Source organism: Heliconius melpomene, chromosome 17 (assembly GCF_056956725.1).
Source record: "Heliconius melpomene rosina isolate 202511_hmr_F chromosome 17, ASM5695672v1, whole genome shotgun sequence".
In the NCBI taxonomy this organism is placed as follows: Eukaryota; Metazoa; Arthropoda; class Insecta; order Lepidoptera; family Nymphalidae; genus Heliconius; species Heliconius melpomene.
In genome coordinates this window covers 2,856,609-2,875,330 of record NC_140405.1, presented here as the reverse complement: position 1 = coordinate 2,875,330, position 18,722 = coordinate 2,856,609, and the positions used below count along the sequence as shown (strand labels likewise).

At 36.1% G+C, this 18,722-nt stretch overlaps 1 protein-coding gene across 4 annotated transcripts; it reads right to left on the bottom strand.

Annotated features, from left to right (window-relative positions):
- Window positions 1–453: 453 nt before the first annotated feature.
- On the bottom strand, window positions 454–18,703 carry Ranbp21 (exportin-5-like protein Ranbp21). 4 transcript variants are annotated; one of them, XM_085200267.1, is made up of 19 exons: window positions 18,624–18,703; window positions 18,323–18,387; window positions 17,983–18,128; window positions 17,746–17,905; window positions 17,114–17,332; window positions 14,290–14,460; window positions 13,817–13,981; window positions 13,168–13,539; window positions 12,666–12,796; window positions 11,973–12,114; window positions 11,646–11,829; window positions 11,176–11,339; window positions 10,685–10,852; window positions 9,902–10,574; window positions 7,939–8,087; window positions 7,323–7,475; window positions 6,948–7,157; window positions 1,715–1,888; window positions 454–1,231 (listed from the first exon to the last, which is right to left on the bottom strand). In XM_085200267.1, exons 3-19 carry the CDS (start codon window positions 18,111–18,113, stop codon window positions 1,079–1,081), a joined length of 3,519 nt encoding a protein of 1,172 aa, XP_085056393.1. In that variant the 5' UTR covers window positions 18,114–18,128; window positions 18,323–18,387; window positions 18,624–18,703; the 3' UTR covers window positions 454–1,078. The 4 variants fall into 4 exon arrangements, with proteins under 4 accessions (XP_085056393.1, XP_085056392.1, XP_085056394.1 ...); XM_085200266.1 differs by having other exon boundaries at window positions 18,462–18,660; XM_085200268.1 differs by having other exon boundaries at window positions 18,547–18,631.
- Window positions 18,704–18,722: the final 19 nt, after the last annotated feature.

Sequence of the window (18,722 nt, the reverse complement as noted above, 5' to 3'; positions counted from 1 at the left end):
TTAGTTTTATACGTAATTAGTTTTGTCAATTTTATTATAGAACAAAAAATATTAATTATAAATAATATTTCACTTTTCAATATGTCCAAGTAGCTGATATGTGTGTGTGACAACATGACAAAATAAAAATGCTTTATATTCAGACTCTTATTAAAAAACAATAATTATGATTTTGCTATGCATCTTACCAAGACATTTTTTTTTTGAAACAACCAACTTAAGCAGAATTGTAAAATTCAATACATTTATTCAGTACTAGTATACAGGTTATTGGCAATTCTATTAGTGTGAACAAACACACAGATAAAGTTTTAAAAATAATTGGTTTTGGTTCTATTACGTAATTAAATGGCACTAATATTTCTTTTTCTTATATATCATTCATGTGCCGATCACCGATCCTTTATCATTTTATTATAAGATATATTTACTTAATGTAAATTAAACACGCCATAATTTCACAATATAATTTATTAACATATAAACGGGTTATTATACACAAATGAATGATTTACATTGCGAATAAGATATGGCTAGCGCATTGTCACTGCGAAGATTACGCGACTGTAAAAGCCAGCGTTAGTAAAAATTAAATACATTAAATTTAAAGACAAATTAAAAAGAAAATTAACGTCCTTAATCAATGATCATCCCTCAGTCAAGTACCACAATAGTTATATACCAACTCACATACATAATACACTGTGTATCTTTAAGATACTGAACTATAGAGACATAAAGTCAGTTTCACACATCCTGTTATTTATTTATATATTAGCATTTAGTAGGACGCATTATCTCGCATTTAGTAGGATGTGCAGAGAGCAACGTAGTGTTACAGTGTTTCCCACTCGCTGTCGCAAAGTTTGAGACATTACGTGTTAAGCGGCGGAACTCAACGCTGCGCTTTGTTTTGTTACCACAGCCAGGAAATGTAAATAATTTATTTCCCCGAGTGAATCGAACCTTCAACTGTTACGTTAACAGTAACAGACGCTGCGCCACAACGCGCTCCTCTAATTTATTTTAATTATAGTTACAATATTTATAAACATATTTATAAAGAGTTATGTGTTCGCTAAGTTCCGTTGACATTGAATAAGTTTTCTAGTCCTGCTCCGTCAGTAGACTCGAGAGCGCTTCGGGGTTTCTCTTTCGGTATGTGCATAGTCGGCAAGTCTAATATAAACACTTCTTTCTTAAATAGTTGTCCCACACTTCTGCCGATTAACTGTAACAAAAACAAACATTTATAAAACTAAAATTCCACAGATGCTGTGCCGTCACAAAAGCCGCAAGGTATTTTGTCAATTTTATAATATTTATCACAAATTCCACACATGTGATTACCGATCTACACGTGTGTCAACACATAAAATCCATAATATTGATCATAGATTCCACACATGTGTTTACAAATCTACACGAGTGACCACACATGTTATTTACAAAATGACACATGCAAGCATTTATGCTCTTAGGAATGGGATCTATCCCACACCTGTGATAATGGTTCCGCACACGTGACTACACGCCCCCTGAGAAGGTAAGTAGAACCTCCCGTTAAGACAAATTCCGGATTGCGTGTTGAATAGTAAAACTCGACGCCGACCTAAATATAATTCATTACCTAGACAGTCAGACGGTGTCACACTGCGCCGCAACGGTGTTATGAAATTATTAAATAACAAAAATCCTTAGTCTTAAAACTCACCCGTGAAGTAATCTTCTTGAACAAGTCACGTTTGCTCTTATCAATTTTAGCAGGCTTAGCTGTATTAGCGGCTATTTTCTCGTCCAAGCGTTGTATGTCGTGCGCGTCCACGTCGGGGATTGCGCGTAACACTGATACTATGTTCGGGAAGCGCGGTCTGAGAGCTTCGTATGTCTGGAATCAGAAAAGATAGATAGAAAAAAAGAGGTCGATAGAAGGCCACGCACCTAGGAATTTTCGAGATATTACTGTTGGCTGGCGGAACTTTATTGCAACATACATGTAAATGATTTACAATGTAACTCATGGTGATCATGAGTTCCACATCTAAAAATTCAGCGATATGTGGAAAATGGAGTATCCTAACACTATGTAACCTTGATAGAGGGTAGGTGCAATTTGCAATTTTCAAATTAGTTTTTACAAGTGTTTACTATATAAAAGTAATGTTAAGTTAAGTTGTCTAACCTGCCAGCAGTGTGACTCCTTTAAAAAAATATCCATCATTCTATAAGAAGTATAATTGTGTATTACAAGTGACTTTAAGTAACCTTGAAGCAACTGTGTATTACGTACTGTGTATTCTTTAAGATATTCTCAAGCACTATGGAGTCTATTAAGCACTCGATTGATGAGCTGACACAGCACTTCAATTTTCGAATGGCTGAATTTCAAAAAAGTTTAAGCAACGCAAACAACACGGCAAGCCCAACAACTAACATTACAGCACAGTTCAATACTTTTAGATCTTTTGTGTTGAATGCTCTGGAGGGGCTTCAGCTTCAGGTGCAGATTCTTACTAAACAGTATGACAACATGGAAATGCGAAGTCGTAGAAAAATATTGTTATTACATGGTGTCACTGAACAAAGCAATGAGGACACTGCATCGCAAGTGATCCAGGTGCTGACAAAACAACTCAAAGTCTCAGATTCCTGTACAGATGACGTCAGTAGATACCAGCGCCCGGGTAAAATCTCCCCAGGGAAGTCAAGGCCCATTTTAGTCAAGTTCAGAGACCAATCGCTTAGGAATCGAATATGGTACTCAAAATCAACACTTAAGAACACAGGTATCACTCTCTCTGAATTTCTAACCAAGGCCAGACATGAAACTTTTATGCTGGCAAGACTGCGGTTTGGTATCTCTAAATGCTGGACAAAAGACGGCTTTGTAATTGTTATTGGCCCGGACGGTAAGCGTCATACTATAGTTCGCTGTGCGGAACTTGATTGTATATCCACCAATTTGGAACCTCGAAGTCAAGGTACATGCGCTCCCACTACTGTCAAATCAGCTGCTGCAACCAAGCCAACTGTTCGTCCAATGAGAAGAGTTGTAAAAAAGTAACTTGTTTGTTTACGCTTCTGTTTCACAGATTTAGTGAAGTGGGTTTTTACTATTAAGTTGTATGCTTTCTTTCTTTCTTTAGTCCACACTTATCTACTATTTGTTTGCTTCTTAATATTTAATAATGTTGTTTATAGTTAACTATATGTAAGTTTACCCACTACTTTCATTTTCTTTTTATTAAGCGATATAAACAAACTCAATAATGACAGCCGACATCTACATAGTGATAGATAGTATATGTCGCTAAAATCGTCTCGTTATACGATAACTAGTCTTGTTTATTTATTTTATTTTTCTTATAGTAGTAACTTTAAAATACTGCTGACGGTTGGATAAAGTGTCGCATTACAGTTCTAATTCATTTAATATTATTTTATATATATTGTCATTAATATTTATATTATCTATATTTATATATAAATATTAAATATAATATAATACATACTTTTATAATATTTGTGTATTAATATTAAATTATTGTTAGTATGCATAATAATGATAGTGTTTATAGTGGTTGTATGTCTGATAATTCTTTTCACCAGTGCGTTTCTACAACATCCGACGATAGTTGTCATAGCATCTCTGATCCTCTCAACTCAATATTAGACAGCAAACATAAAATTTATTAAAAAAAATTTAATGTAGTCCATATCAATGCGCAAAGCATACCAGCCCATTATCCAGACCTCCTTGACTCATTTAATGTAAGAGATGTTCATGCAGTACTCGTATCAGAGACATTTCTCAAACCCAGTTTACCATAAACTGCATATGCCCTACCAGGTTTTCATCTGATACAAAACGATAGGACAGGGAAAGGTGGAGGGGAGTAGCTATTTATCTTAGGAGCCACATTCCCTTTTCAATATTGGATAAATCGCCTTCAGCTTACTCAAATTCATCGGAACATATACTTATAGAGGTCCTGTTTGGCACTCTTAAGATTTTACTGGGTGTCTTTTATAGTCCCACCCTACATGTGAATTATTTTGATTCGTTCGAGATTCTTTTAGAAAAATATGTGCCAGAAGTTGACCACTCCATCATAATGGGTACTTTAACACATGTCTCATTAAGAAAGACACACGCGCAACTCGGCTTAAAACTATAATTAATAGCTCTAACCTAAATATCCTTCCGACGAATTCAACCCACCTCTTTCCTGGTTGTGTGCCATCCTTGCTGGACCTCATGGTTGTCTCATCAAAAGAGCGCGTAGCTACCTTCGGACAAATCTCAGCGGAAGCGTTCTCCTATCACGACCTCGTTTACCTATCGTACAAAATACGACCACCCAAGCTAAAGCCGTCGGTAGTGATGCGAAGGTCCTTCAATAACATCGACAGCGAAAAATTCATGAGTGATCTTAGTCGTATCGACTGGGATTGCATTTTTAATGCAGGTACTATCGATGATAAATTAAATATTTTTAATTCCATATTAATTGAGCTTTTTTGAGAGAGATTCGACATTCACGCGCCGCTCCGACCAATAAAAATAAAACATCTCCCTGCTCCGTGGTTAACGCAAGATATTAAGATACTTATGGTTAAACGCAACACTGCAAAGTCCAAATATAAAATGAATCCTACGGATGCAAATCTTCAGAGGTACAATAAACTACGGAACAGATGTAACAAGGCTTGCAGAGATGCGCGACGTAACCATATTTTTTCATCTATAGACCCCAGGAGTCCTGCAAAAACTTGGAAATTTCTGAATGCGATGGGAATAGGAGGTAGACGCACTAGGCATACATCAATCTTAAGCAACTGCATGGATTTAGACTCACTGAATAATTTCTTTACGAATGTCAATAAGATGGACGACTACACTAAATTAAACACCTTTCAATCACTGTCACTACTTCCGAATCCTTCACCTCCTTTCCTTTTCACACCCATCTCTACGGCACAAATCCGTAAGCAAGTGATAGCCATTAAATCAGATGCTACTGGCTATGATAATATTAGTCGTCGTATGATTATGTTATCACTTAATTATGTTCTTCCTGTCTTATCCCATATCTTTAACTTCTCCCTTTCGTCCAGTGAATTTCCTGATGCTTGACGCCATGCACTAGTGATCCCTATCCCAAAATCATCCAAAACGTCCAATCCAAAATCCTTCTCTAACCATAGGCCGATTTCTGTTCTTCCCTTCCTGTCCAAAGTCCTAGAACGTATTGTTCATGAGCAACTATATCTATTTTTACATAATAATAATATCCTGTCCCCTTTTCAATCAGGTTTCCGCCCTGGACATAGCACAGTAACTGCACTTAGTAAAGTCTGTGATGATATTCGATTCGGTATTGACAACCAGCAAGTTACTCTACTTGTTCTGCTAGACTTTTCAAATGCCTTCAATTCTGTTGACTTTGATATATTGCTAGCCATATTAAAGTCTATAAATTTTTCCTCAACAGCTACTGAATGGTTTTCTTCATACCTTCGCGGCCGCAGACAGAGTGTCATACTGGATGGTAGACAATCCTCACTAAGCCATATTAGCGCTGGCGTGCCTCAGGGTGGTGTGCTGTCTCCTCTCCTTTTTTCCATTTTCATTAACACTCTCACTCTGCATATATCGTCTTCTTATCATCTGTACGCTGACTTACAAATTTATACAACCGTAGCCACGAGTGAAATTTCTAGTGCGGTTGCTAAAATTAACTCCGACCTTCAGTTAATAAGTATCTGGTGTAAATCATTTGGGCTTTCTTTAAACCCAAATAAATCCCAGTTATGTATTTTTGGAAACGCTAAGCAACTGTTTAATTTACATGTACCTTTACCATCGATTTCGCTTGATGATATGTGTTTAGAGCCTACTGAGAGTGTTGTGAACTTAGGGATGAGAATGGATAGCACTTTTTCCTGGTCACCCCGCGTTTCTGAGCTTAGTCGTAGGGTTTTCTCCGCCTTAGGGGGACTAAGAAGATGGAAGAACCTCTTACCATTGAAAACCAAAATATCCTTAGCCCACACTCTTCTCCTTCCCATCCTAGATTACGCCGATTCTTGCTATCTGGATTTGTCTCAGCAACCGCTTAATAAGCTCGAGCGTTTGCAAAATACTATTATAAGATTTATATTTGGAATTAGAAAGTACGACCATGTGTCACAGTTTCGTGCTCAACTGAAATGGCTCTCAATAAAACACAGGCGTAATCTACATTCCTTCACTCTCCTTTATACCATCCTTTATCATCCTATTACTCCTTCGTACCTTAAAGAACGGTTTAAGTTCTTGGGGTCGAATTCCCTTCATGTCCATTGTCTCCGTTCCCGCACTGACAATCTCCTTGAAGTACCTTTGTCCCGATCAAAATGCTATGGCGACTCCTTTACTGTTAAGACAGTAAATCTCTGGAATGAGCTGCCGGTGAATATTATAAAATCTCAGACGGTTTCAATATTTGAACGTCGTCTTAAACAATACTACCTGGAACAGTCTATAAACTGATTTTATAACACTTAGTTTATGTATGAATATTTGTGTATGTATGTATATATGTGTCTATGTATGTATATATGTGTATTTATATATATACGTGTATGTATGTATTAATCTATTTATGTAAGTTTATTTAGGTATATGTTTGTAAAAGATATTTTAAGTAATACTGTACTTTTTGCACTGTTCTGCATTTGTATTTTATATATCCTGTATTGTCAGTTGCCTGTAAGAGATCGCTCTTAGCGATAAGGCCGCCATTGCACATTGATCTTATATGTACTGTGTATATCAAATGTATATTCCAATTGTAAAAGTGCAATAAAGTGTTATTGTTATTATTATTATTATGTTCCCTCTGCCTACCCTGCTTTATGGGGCATATAGCGTGAAGCTGTAACGAAATGAAACAAAAAACAACCTGCACAGCCAATGCTAGTAAAGCAGCTTGATTAGCATCATGCTGGCCGTGTAGCCTCAATGCGTGGAGCACTGCGGCCAGTGCACCGGACGCCTCGTTGGCGCCGAGCGTAGCGGTTTCGGCATTGAGCGCCGCGCGTAACGAGGGGAACGCCAGCATGCAGGCGCGAAGGGAGGTCATCGAGTCGTTCCAAGTTAGTGCTCGGAGTATCTGTACATATAGCATTTCGATTAATGTTTGTGTGTAACAATAATAAGATTACCAATACATTTTTATGGATTAGTAATCCAACTTAAGCTTATTAACTAAACTTTTTAATTGTATATTTTACAATATTTCTGAATGGAGTAAAATACGCAATCATTTGGCACTTACAGTATGTAAAACGGCTGGTCCAGCAATAGGATCTGTTAATATAATGGCACCAAGCTCGGACACTTGTTCGGGCGCACGTCCAGGGTTTACTGGAGTTTCTTCCTCCATGTCTACTGTCGTTTCCGTTGTCACTGCGCCTTCTACGAGACATACCTGTAAATTGTAATAGGTATACAAATGTGTGTTTAACGTCGTCGTGTCGCAGTGGCAATGTCTGATTAAATGTATAGTGTATTCGTGATCACAGACAAAATGCCGAGCTCAAAATGGTGATGTTCTAAAATATATATTACTCAATGTATTCGTGGTTAATCTGATTTAAGAGTTTTATTTAAAATTAATTATTTTGATTTCCTTACTTAGCCAAACAAAACAAAGCACAGTTTTCAGTGTCGCCACTTAACAAGCCATGTCTTTATTGCGGCGGTGCGTGAAGAACTGAGTATCTACCTAAATAGAAATGCAGTGTGAATCTAAAAAAATACTTATTTTAAATCTCTTTATTCACCTGACTGAAAAACGAGCCCACATCCGTAACGTTTATAAAACAAACGTAAACAGTGTGTCGCTGGACCATCACATCCTTACATCTAATAATACAGATATATAAATTTACCTTCAATAAATCCAGGTAGTCTCTACTAAGATGTCTAACAAGTATATCCTCCAAGACTTCTTGAGATTCGCTGCCGCTTTCCTCTTCGAGCTTGCCCGATTCATACAGCGATGTGATGTACTCCCAACGTTGGTTTAAGTGGACTAGCACTGAAATTATTAAGTATACATTAAGTTACTTAAACAAGAAAGCAAATAGTGTGGAATGTATAAAATGATCGAAAATCAATCAAATATGGCAAAAGAAAAACAATAAACAAAGATTTGCAATAATGATATAAAGAACAATCTAAGAATGTATTAAGAACAATTTTTCAGATTTTATACTATTTGTATAGAAGATATCTTAACACTAGAAGTGCCGAAGATTGAGACCCCCCTTGAACCGCCGTCATGACAAATTTGTCCCATTCTACTTATTATGTTGATTTTTGGTATAATACAAAAAAATATTATTAAAGTAATTCGTGAAATATGTAGATCATCTTTAATAATCAATTTTTGTTCTTTAACACACATAAAAGTACCAAAAAACCAAACACAGAGAAAGAATCAAATATTTAAAATACGTTCTAAGGTCGTGACAACTAACTGAATAACTCTTATAAAATTATAAGTTATTGAAATTAGTTATTATTATTATTAGGCCAAGTAATGCATTAATATATTCTTCATCAGTGATACATCACAGATGATTTATAACATTGCATAGTAATGCCTCCAAAATTCGGCGGAAAATGCCAGCGGAGTGCCAGAGGATAGCACTAGGTTCCCAGGTTCCCTCCACCTACCCTACAATTGCCCACATTTGGTATCGAGTGTTTTTCTAAAATTCAAGCCTAGATTAGTCACCCTTTCATCTGATACCTCACTTGAACTAGCGGCAAAATTTAGTATTGACACCAATTTTACCCCACTTTTCAGGCTATTATTTTTTAAGATTTATGCATAAATTTTTTCTATACTAGTACTACATGTAGATGTTAACTGCCAAATTTCATAATTCTAAGTTAACTGAAAGTACTTTATTAATTTGATTCCCTTTATAGTGTCGAAATACACGTTTTTTACTATATAAATGGTCATATCTTTTTTTAAGGGTGCTTTTTCAGGAAATCAAGGGACTGTAGATCGTCATATAGTTGATATTCATATACTCATATGAATATCAACTCGATTTCTCCAAGCGTTCCTGAGATAAAGGCAAAGACAGCCGGATGGAGAAAAAATGATCTTATAAGTGTTTTTTTTTCCTTAAAAGCTACAGAACCCTAAAAACTTAGGTATTGACTGCTAAACCTGCTAAATAATAGGTAGGTTATTATTAAATATCTATTTTTAAAACGGTACACGGTAAATCTATTTTTTTTTCAAAAAGTATGACTGCTATAAAATTATTTATATTTTTAATTAAATAAAGGTGTAAAATTGGTAATAGTCAAAAAGTTTCATCTACATACATTAACAAACAAAAAAGTTATAAACAATCAACCTTGCGATTGGGACAAAAATGGGACGGCGGCGCTTCTAGTGTTAATAGATTCATATGAGTTGGTTGTGGATCACTGAAGAGATAACTGCTAGCGATAAGGCCGCTTTTTGGCGTTGTTTTGTTGTTTTTCTAAATTGTATATTTGTTACCTTAAAGTGAAATAAATAGTTTCTTTGGAACATTATATTTAAAAGCCCACAAGTCCAGTCGTAGCGCAGGGCTACAAGCGAGCGATTGGAAACGTGACAGATTGTGGATTCGGTTCCCACTTCAGAAAATAAAATATTATTTTCATTTTCCGATTTTGGTAAAAAGGCAAAGCATCGCGTTGAGTTCCATCATTCAACACGTAATACCTCCAAAATTCGTAATAGAATAATAATACTAGATTCTCAGGTTTCCTCTGCCTGCCCTGCTATATGTGGGATACAGCGTAAAAGTAAAAAAATAACAACTCCAACAAAATACTAACTAAGAGGCGCCAGATCCTGCACGAGCGGCAGCGCCACGTCACGGTAGTGCGCCGGCGGGCAGTGCAGCAGCACGGGGCGCAGCGCCGCGCGCAATACCCGCCGCAGCCAGTGATCGGGCAGGCGCTCCGCCAGTAGCGCAGCCGATAGCGCACGCGCCAGCCCCGCCGCCGCGTACAGCTCGCGACCCAACCCCGCTGCCGCAGCGCCCACCAGCTGGCACGCCGCGTCGTGCAGCGTCGTCAGCAGCGCCTGCATGCGGTCGGGCGCGCCGAGCGCGGGCGGCGGATGCAGAGCGCGCGCGTGGCCTGCGTGGCGCAGCGCGGTGGCGGGCGGCGTGTGCAGCGCATGTAACGCACGTGCCAGGGCCAGCGCGGCCGGCACGAGCGGTAGCACGTGCGGCGCGGCAGGGCTGCGCCACAACGGGTGCCCGGCGGGCGTAAGGCCGGCCCCGAAACCGCCGCGCGCCGCCTTGTCGGGGTCGGCGGGCACGTGGGTGCGCTTGACGACGCCCAGCGTGAGCGTGAGTGCGTGCAGCAGCGTGCGACGCGCGGCGGCGCGCGCGGGATCGGCGTCAGTCGGCGGCACGTCAAGCCCGATGAGGCGCGTGAGGGCGGCGCCCGACTGCAAGTGCGGGCTTAGCGCCTCCCAACGCTGTCTGCAGTCACCCAGAACCTGCAAATTGGTGTTTTTTTATTACTACTACACGTTTTACATTTAAATAATTAATAACAATCTATAGTTACATAAATATTCTGAAAACAACATTCATAACATTCACTTACTTGGGCTACAAGAGCACTTTGTCGTTCATAGCAACAGAAGTGATTAGAAACTAGTAGCAGTGCCTCTTGTATAGTGACACTCTCCACAGCGCTGAGATCAGGTCGGGCTAACGCATTTTGACATAATTCATGCAATCGTCCAAACACGGGCAACAGGAGCAAAGGATACTAGAAAATAGAACATAAACATTATAATTTTATTTTAAAATATATTTACAGAAACATATCCAAATATGCTTAATTATTTGCAAAATATAATTATTTTAATATTCATGGTGGTATAAACAAAAAAAAATACTTTATAAATATATGTAAATTTTACAATATGTAATTTTTTAACGATTTTTATCAATAAATCGAAAAACATAATTTATGAATAACCTCTAATTCTACACATTTTTATCCATTAAATAATTTTGGACAAAATAATAAGCTTTAATTAATTACAAGGCGGAAAAATATAAAAAAGACATATATAAAATTAAACACACCTTAGACCCAAGTTTCACCAATAAGCCAGCAGCATGTCGTCTCACATTTTTTACATTGCGACAAGATCGATCTTCAGGCGGCGTTCCTTCATAAACTAACGCCGCAAAGATTTTATCTAAAACACGCGGCAGTAACTCTGCCCCAGCTGAACCTAAGCCTGGACCTGGGCAGATTTAGACTCATGTAATTCTCAAAATATAGAAAATAGTTTCAAAGAAAGATTACTGAAAAGTTAAATTATTAGCATAATGATCGACATCAATATTAAAAGTGAAGAATTAAAATAAATTTGTTAATTATAATGAAACACAGAATGTTATTGAGATTGGTTCTAAGATAAAAAGTGCATACAATTTTTTTTTCATTTCAAGTGTTATATAAAACAATTGTTGTTGAGTGTTTCTACACTAGCTTTGTTCTACATAAGATATATATTTAAAAAAAGCTGAAGATGAAACAACTTAATTACCTGCCAGCTGGCTATAAGCACAGCTCAGAAACACAAACAGTGCTGATATAAAAGACAGTAGTAACGATCGTATGAGGGATGATGGCGGTTCACACGCAACACAACGCTGCAGTAGACGGAGACCGCCGGCTACGTTTGGACGAGGCTCTGCTAGCAGCAACCGCGAGAGGACCACGTCTAGAGCCTGGAAAATAGATTAATTATTAGATAAGTGACGTTTGAAAAAAAAAGTGGACACAAATATAAAAAATTGAACATAGATTTAAGAACTTTTTAAAATATAAGTGACAAAGGAGCAATAAATTTGTAATAAAATAATTGCAATACCTGAGCCAATGCCTCGCATTCAATATACAGTGGATGTGTTACATCAAGTTGCGGTGGACACGACTGTACTTTGTCTAAAGCTGTCTGCGTCCATTGCTCCATGTACGACCAAGTTACTATTGGCGCTGCGGTCATACAATATCTGCAAAAAATATATATTTAAATACTGAATAGAAAAATTAGACAAAACAACTGGTCCGGCGCGAGTCGTACTATCGCACTGAGAACTCCGTACATATTTTGTGATTGTGAGCAACGGGAAGTACAACTATAAGTTTGTCATGATTTTTTTTATATATCTCTACAAATGATCAATTATCGATTTTTTTTTTCATTTATTTGTCATAATTTTATATAAACGACTTGACCAAAACCTACGAGACGTTTTCGTCTCGTAGGTTTTGGTTATGCAGCGAATTTCCTACAAAATGCGACAAAAACGAAACATAAACGTGATCTCATAAACATCTTTTGATTCTACTGATTTAGAAGTTTAATTTTTTGTGCTTCAAGTAGTAAGTGTTGGTATGGCAGACCGGGGGATAACAAGATGATTCTATAAGAGTTCTATCTTATATTTGGAGATACCTAATCTTAAAAACTACTTTAATACTATTATTTCGACAATATTTAGTATCATAACTTTCTATATCGTTAAAAAAAGCTCTGTTATTGAAAGGCCCTTGACCTTACCTAAAAGTTTCTAACAACTCAGTGCGAAAACGTATGAAGAAATTAGTAAATTCCTGTTCACTATCATAGTCCATGCACGCGTAGGCAACCGCATCCGTCGTACCGCTCGTACGCGACGTTGGGTATGTCACCTGTAATATAAATGTTAGGTTGAAATATCATGAACAATTATTAGAAGGCATCTACTAACTATCCTGCATTACATTCAATAGACATTAATTCCATATATATTTATCCTCTAAATATTCTTGAATAGGTCCAGATTAAAATCCATCTACCATCACAATTACAGTCAGATGTTGCCCCCCACTGTACCACGAAGACAGATTTATTTTGTGCAGCTTTGACTTTTACTACTCAAAACGCTGTCTCGAAAATTTTGCGAAAAGTGGGGAAATGGAAAACTAGATTCCTATTGTCTAGCACGCAGTACAATTGATACAATGTAAAGCTAAAAAAGATAAAATATATTTTAAAAATTGTGATATTGCTTTCTCTTTACCTTTAGCAACTTAGGTGCAGCGGCGTTTAACCATCTAGGCAGCACGGCTTGCAACTGCGGCAAACGAGCAACCTGCTCGTGCTTCAAGAACGCCAACCAAGCTGCATTGGCCACATGCACCAACGTTGGTGACGCATGTGATGTCAGCAACAACGCACTTTCTAATAATAATGGCAACCACGCGTTCACGTTGGTCGTACAACTCCACATGGAAGTCACTTGTAATGCTAGTCCTGCTAGGACTTGAGCTAGTTTTTTTAGAAATAGGTAATGGGGTTCATCTACTGCGTTTATGCTTTCTACGGCAGCCCGGTGTATGCAGGTTATGGCGTCCTCGCTACATAGTATCATGAGTGGTTTACGTTCTTTTACCTGTAATGTAGATTTATAAAACCATTTGTAATTTTTATTATTAAAATAAATAATTTAATAGGATAGTAGTAGTAGTAATAGTATGTTATTATTATGCATCCTCTTTAACGTAAATTAAATGTAATAAAATTAATTATTACATTAGAGACATTATAGAGACATTTTTCTTTTACACAATAATGTATAAAAACATAGTAAAAGTTTAATGTTGTGATAAGGATGTATGATAGAGAGGTGCGAGTTGTATTCAAATTTTATTGTTTGTAAATTAACTTACAGAACCTTTCCTATTAACTATTTGCAATAAGCATTCAGCTGCAGGTAGCTGGAAAACATCATCACTCAGAAGAATGCAGAGAATTTGCAATAGTCGACCATTGTTTGTCACTATATGGTTTGTAGATACCCACTCTACAAACCCTGTCAAGGTTGACAAGACAACCTGGAAATATAAAATAACAAGTATAAAATTTTAAATATATTTATGGTTTCAATTGTATTATAATAAAAATACTTGCAATTTGTCTTACTTAATGCCATATTCATATTCAAAAGATAGTGAAATAGTGAAGAAGCATGCTGAAAGTGAAATAAATTCACTTTTATATAGATTTTTTTCAATTTGACATTTACTAGTTAGGCAGAAACTAGTGTGGGATACTGTGCCTGCCTAAATTCGAGACAGTTTATGTTGAATGACATAACTCAATACTTTGAATAATCTTATACATTTAAGTGCTATTTAATTACCTGAACAACTCGAACATTACTAGCTGCTCCGGCATAATCTCCTGCCGCAGTTTTCTCTCTGAATTCTTGCACATGCATTTCAATGAGACGCATGAAGAAAGCAAAAATCTCTGCCATATTACTTGTTAACGCTTGGTGTATGTCTTTACGACGTTGATGTTGTTCCAATGTCTTTTAAAGAAATATATTTAAAATTTATAGAGTATTATTACTCAAATACAGTAAAATAAAAAAATAACATATATGTAGACATGTAAAAAAATTTTTTTCGTTAGAATTAAACAGAAAATAAATAAGGACTATCAAGAAAAACACATATCGTCGTTGCGCTTGCCAAAACCGCTTTGTGTTTTTAGTCAAGTTTTCAGGAGAGACAAAAAACTATCTTATTTATTAAATAATAGCTTTATCAAAAAAATATAAATGCAGTATGGTGACAAAATATGTTATGTTTGAACTGAGATACAAGCGAAAATTATAAAACGTACCCTTCATCTGCAAGATTTTTTTTTAACCATTTTGATGCACATATCAGATTTGTCTTGTAACCACCATTTCTTACAAGTGAAAAATATGCGCATATCAGTTTGTAAAAGACCATAATGGGATTTATTTAATGTTATTATGAGGAGATAGTTATTAATACTAGTAATAATTAACAAAAAAATGTTTAATAGAAAACTCGAAGGGTTGTTAGAAAGTGGTTAGGAAAGGTTTATAGATAGACTAAACCTTTAATGCTTATCCCTTCAATTACTAGGTAAATTTAATTGTAATAAGCAGAGCGCGACAGTATTTCACGCCAAAACACTAGGTAAACTGAATAGGTCCCAGGTTCGGCTTCATATAGAGTACTCTTCTCCCTATCCCATCTCTATCCCTGGGCTGGTGCATCATTAAGTAACAGCTTGACCCATTTGATACATACGCATCGTATACAACGTAGAGCCGTACGGAACGTTGGAGCCCCAATGATGTGTGAAAGGCTTGACACATTCGTAAGTGTGCAGAGATGTCTCCTCGCTGTGCTTTCTATACTGCATTTATTACGGGGAGTGTTCTGGAGAAATGTTTGACCTGTTACCTGCCGCCGAATTTTCTAACCGCACAGTACGTCACAAACTGAAGTATCATCCACATCATCTGGATACGTGCCACTCCACTTCTGTGTGGTTTGGTACGAACTTCCTTCCACGCGCCACGCAACTGTGGAGTAGCCTACCTAGTATGGCAGTGTTTTCAGGTTGATACGACATGGATACCTTCAAAAACCACGTTTTCTCCTTTTTTTCCCTGATGTTACACGAGGTCGTCGGCGGTGGTGATCACTTACGATTAGATAACCCGCACCCTCGTTTGCCTTATATTTTTTTTAATAAACAAGGAAGGTTTTCCAAGCTGAAGCTAATAAGGACATATATGCGATCGACAACCTTGCAATCTAGATTAACAAACTTAACAACTTTATCAATCGAAAATGAAATTGCAGAAAACATAGACTTTGAATGCCTAATAAAAGAGTTTGCAGATAGAAACGCAATAATTTAAATATTTTTTTTAATTAAATGGTTATTTCATTGTACCCATTCTCTTTTTTGGATGTTATTGAATTGTAGTTATGGGGCGCCGAAAAAACTTTGCCCAGGGCGCCGCTAATGCTAAAACCGACACTGTATACTTCAAACATGTGTGTCGTGATGTGCTTGCTCTGCAGATTACTGCAGAGTCATTAGATTTTCATTAGATTAGATTATCATTAGATTAAACTTGAACTTTTGGCAATAAGCCTAAAACCATTCTCACAGGCTTCTTACAGAAGCTGACTTACAAGAAGGATTTCTTGGTTTACTTTCAGAAGATGATTCTGGTTTAGTGGCATACAATTCCTTTATCAATGAATTAAAAGTATGGTTAGTTAAGTGTCTTCTACAATTGTATTAGGTACCCTTTAGTGTAATTGTATTAGGTAGCCTTTCCTATAACTCTCTGCTTCGTATTAAAGTCGAACTTTTTTTATTGTTGTATATTTCATCAATATCCATCTCCTTGAAGTTTTCTTCAGCTTGTTTATTTAGTATGAAGTGAGCAGATCCGAGTTCGGCTGACTTCCGCCCTACAAATTCTCTAGTCTCTACAATACTATACCTGCTCGCTCTAAATCTGCTATTTTTATCGGCAGTGACTGAGATTTGAGCTCTGCCTCATTATATACCGATAAGGTAGGGCTCGAGTGACGGTTCCCCTTAATCTATTATATTACATAATGTATTACATTCTTCATCAAATCATTGCTGCTGGGTCTTAACTGCACATAACGAATTTGTCATTACCAAAAATAAAAATTAAGTGCACATATCGACTTTGTTAAATCGAGTTCTAGACGGAATTACTACATATTTGTTTTTGTAGGCTATGCAGAGTACTATTTTAATGCTATTTATCGAATAAAAAAAAATCGAAAAAATACACATAACGGTTTTGGCAGGCGCACCGACGATATATTCTCCACTTAAATATTTATAATAATTGAAATTTTCTGAAAAATTCAGGTTTATCTATTTTATAATTGCATGTGAATTGACATTAAAACAAAGCTTGGTCAGCTTCTCCAAGAGCCCACATTTTACTAAACCATTTGTATTTCAACAACTTTTGCACAACTTGCAGAATGTCTAGTGTGATTTTTATTATAAATCCTTGTATGTTTACTTTTGTCATTAATTCGTTTACAAAACTTAATTTAACTTACTGTACAATTAGGTTAATTATATATTCATAGCAAGCATAAATTTTACATTATGGTAATATAAAGTAACATTATTACCTGTAAAGTAGCAACATCTTCTACCAGCCTCAAAAACACATGTAACACAATCTGTGTGTGTAAATGTCCTTGACTACAAGCGTCACTAAGCTCTGCCAGCAAAGTTGGCCATTGTTGAGGCCACTCCCTTTTAATCATCTCTACAATCACTCTGGCTAATGCATCGTTTAAATGTCCCGTCTCCCAACCACCCATAAAAAGAAGTTTCATGGCATTTTCCTAGAATCAAATAATCAAAAAAATATTTCAAACTTTGATTTCTTTTAATTTTTCACTGTTTCCTCATATACCTACCTATGTAGAGGGAACCTAGTGTTAAGACAGTCTATATACAAAAGCATACACTGCCCAATTTTTAAGACATTGCATGTGGAGGCAGAACTTTAACACGGTACTTCAAATTTGAATTTATATTTTTAAATCAAAAATCTGATAATCTTTATTAACATTAATTACTATAACTAGGAGCTAGAACTGATTGTGTTTGAAGTGCATGCACCATTGCATCATAATTTATTAGTATGTCAATATTACCACTATACTAGTTTAAATACAATATAAATATATTTTTTCTGTATAAAATTATAAACAATGATAGTTTGTTATAATTTTAAGTAAAAATCATCATTTACCTTTATGAATATTTTTTCTGGTTGAGTTATTTGAGTCCATCTATATTTTACCGTGTGTTCCATTAATTGTAGGCCAAAATGTTTAACAACAGGAGAGTATTGAGCCCCACTAGCCAAAAGTAGGCCAGCCTGAGCACACCATGGCGAGTTTTCCTTAAAACTATAATAGATATTTAAATTTACAATCCAACTTTGTGCAACTTAAAGCATAATATAATTAATTAAACATTTATGTACCTTTCACATGCTGTATAAGCTTGTTTTCTGGCATCATGTGCTACAGTAGGGTTGAGGGTAATTTCCACTGCTCGACTCAATTCATCAGCAATTAGAGCAACCTCGTTATTACCAAATGCTTCGATATTCATTGTAGCCAGGATTTGCTTTAATATAAACCATAAAGAAATATATATTTAAAGCAATAAATAATTAATTATCAATAATAATTTAATTAATTAATTACTTTTTCATTATACGAGCACAACTATGTGATGCAAATATAAAAACTTCGATTAATATTTTAATAACTAAATATTTTGCCACAAAACAAAATACACAGCTGTTCGTATTTACTCACCTACCAATACTTTGAAAGTTATCCCCATAGAACAATATTTAATTCATATTAATCACGATAGTCCACTGAAATAAATTGCAAAAATTTTCAAGGTTTTATATATTCATAAAAGTCAAAAGAACATTTTAATGGCATGTACCCGGTGTTAGTTGTGAACAATTTGCTCTTAAAAATTTTTAACACAAAATAAGAAGCTCTAGTCAGATTTCAATAGTCATTCTTACACTTGAAATCAATAGTTTAATAAATTGTATATAATTTTCAAAGGCATTTACAAAGCCAATTTCAAAACAAGAAATACCTCGTGTGGCACAAAGCGATTCGGAAAATCTTTCCATAGACAATATTTTTTTATTACAATTTAGATCTACCACAGATGACAGATATAAGTTGTAAAAAT

Excerpts from the sequence above, each read along its gene's own strand:
- Ranbp21 (XM_085200267.1), bottom strand. The coding sequence starts at position 18,113 with ATGAATATCGAAGCATTTGGTAATAACGAGGTTGCTCTAATTGCTGAT. Across the intron at positions 13,982-14,289 it reads GTAATGTTCGAGTTGTTCAG|GTTGTCTTGTCAACCTTGAC; the intron begins GTAATTAAATAG and ends TTATATTTCCAG. Across the intron at positions 11,340-11,645 it reads TGCTTATAGCCAGCTGGCAG|GTCCAGGCTTAGGTTCAGCT; the intron begins GTAATTAAGTTG and ends AAATCTGCCCAG.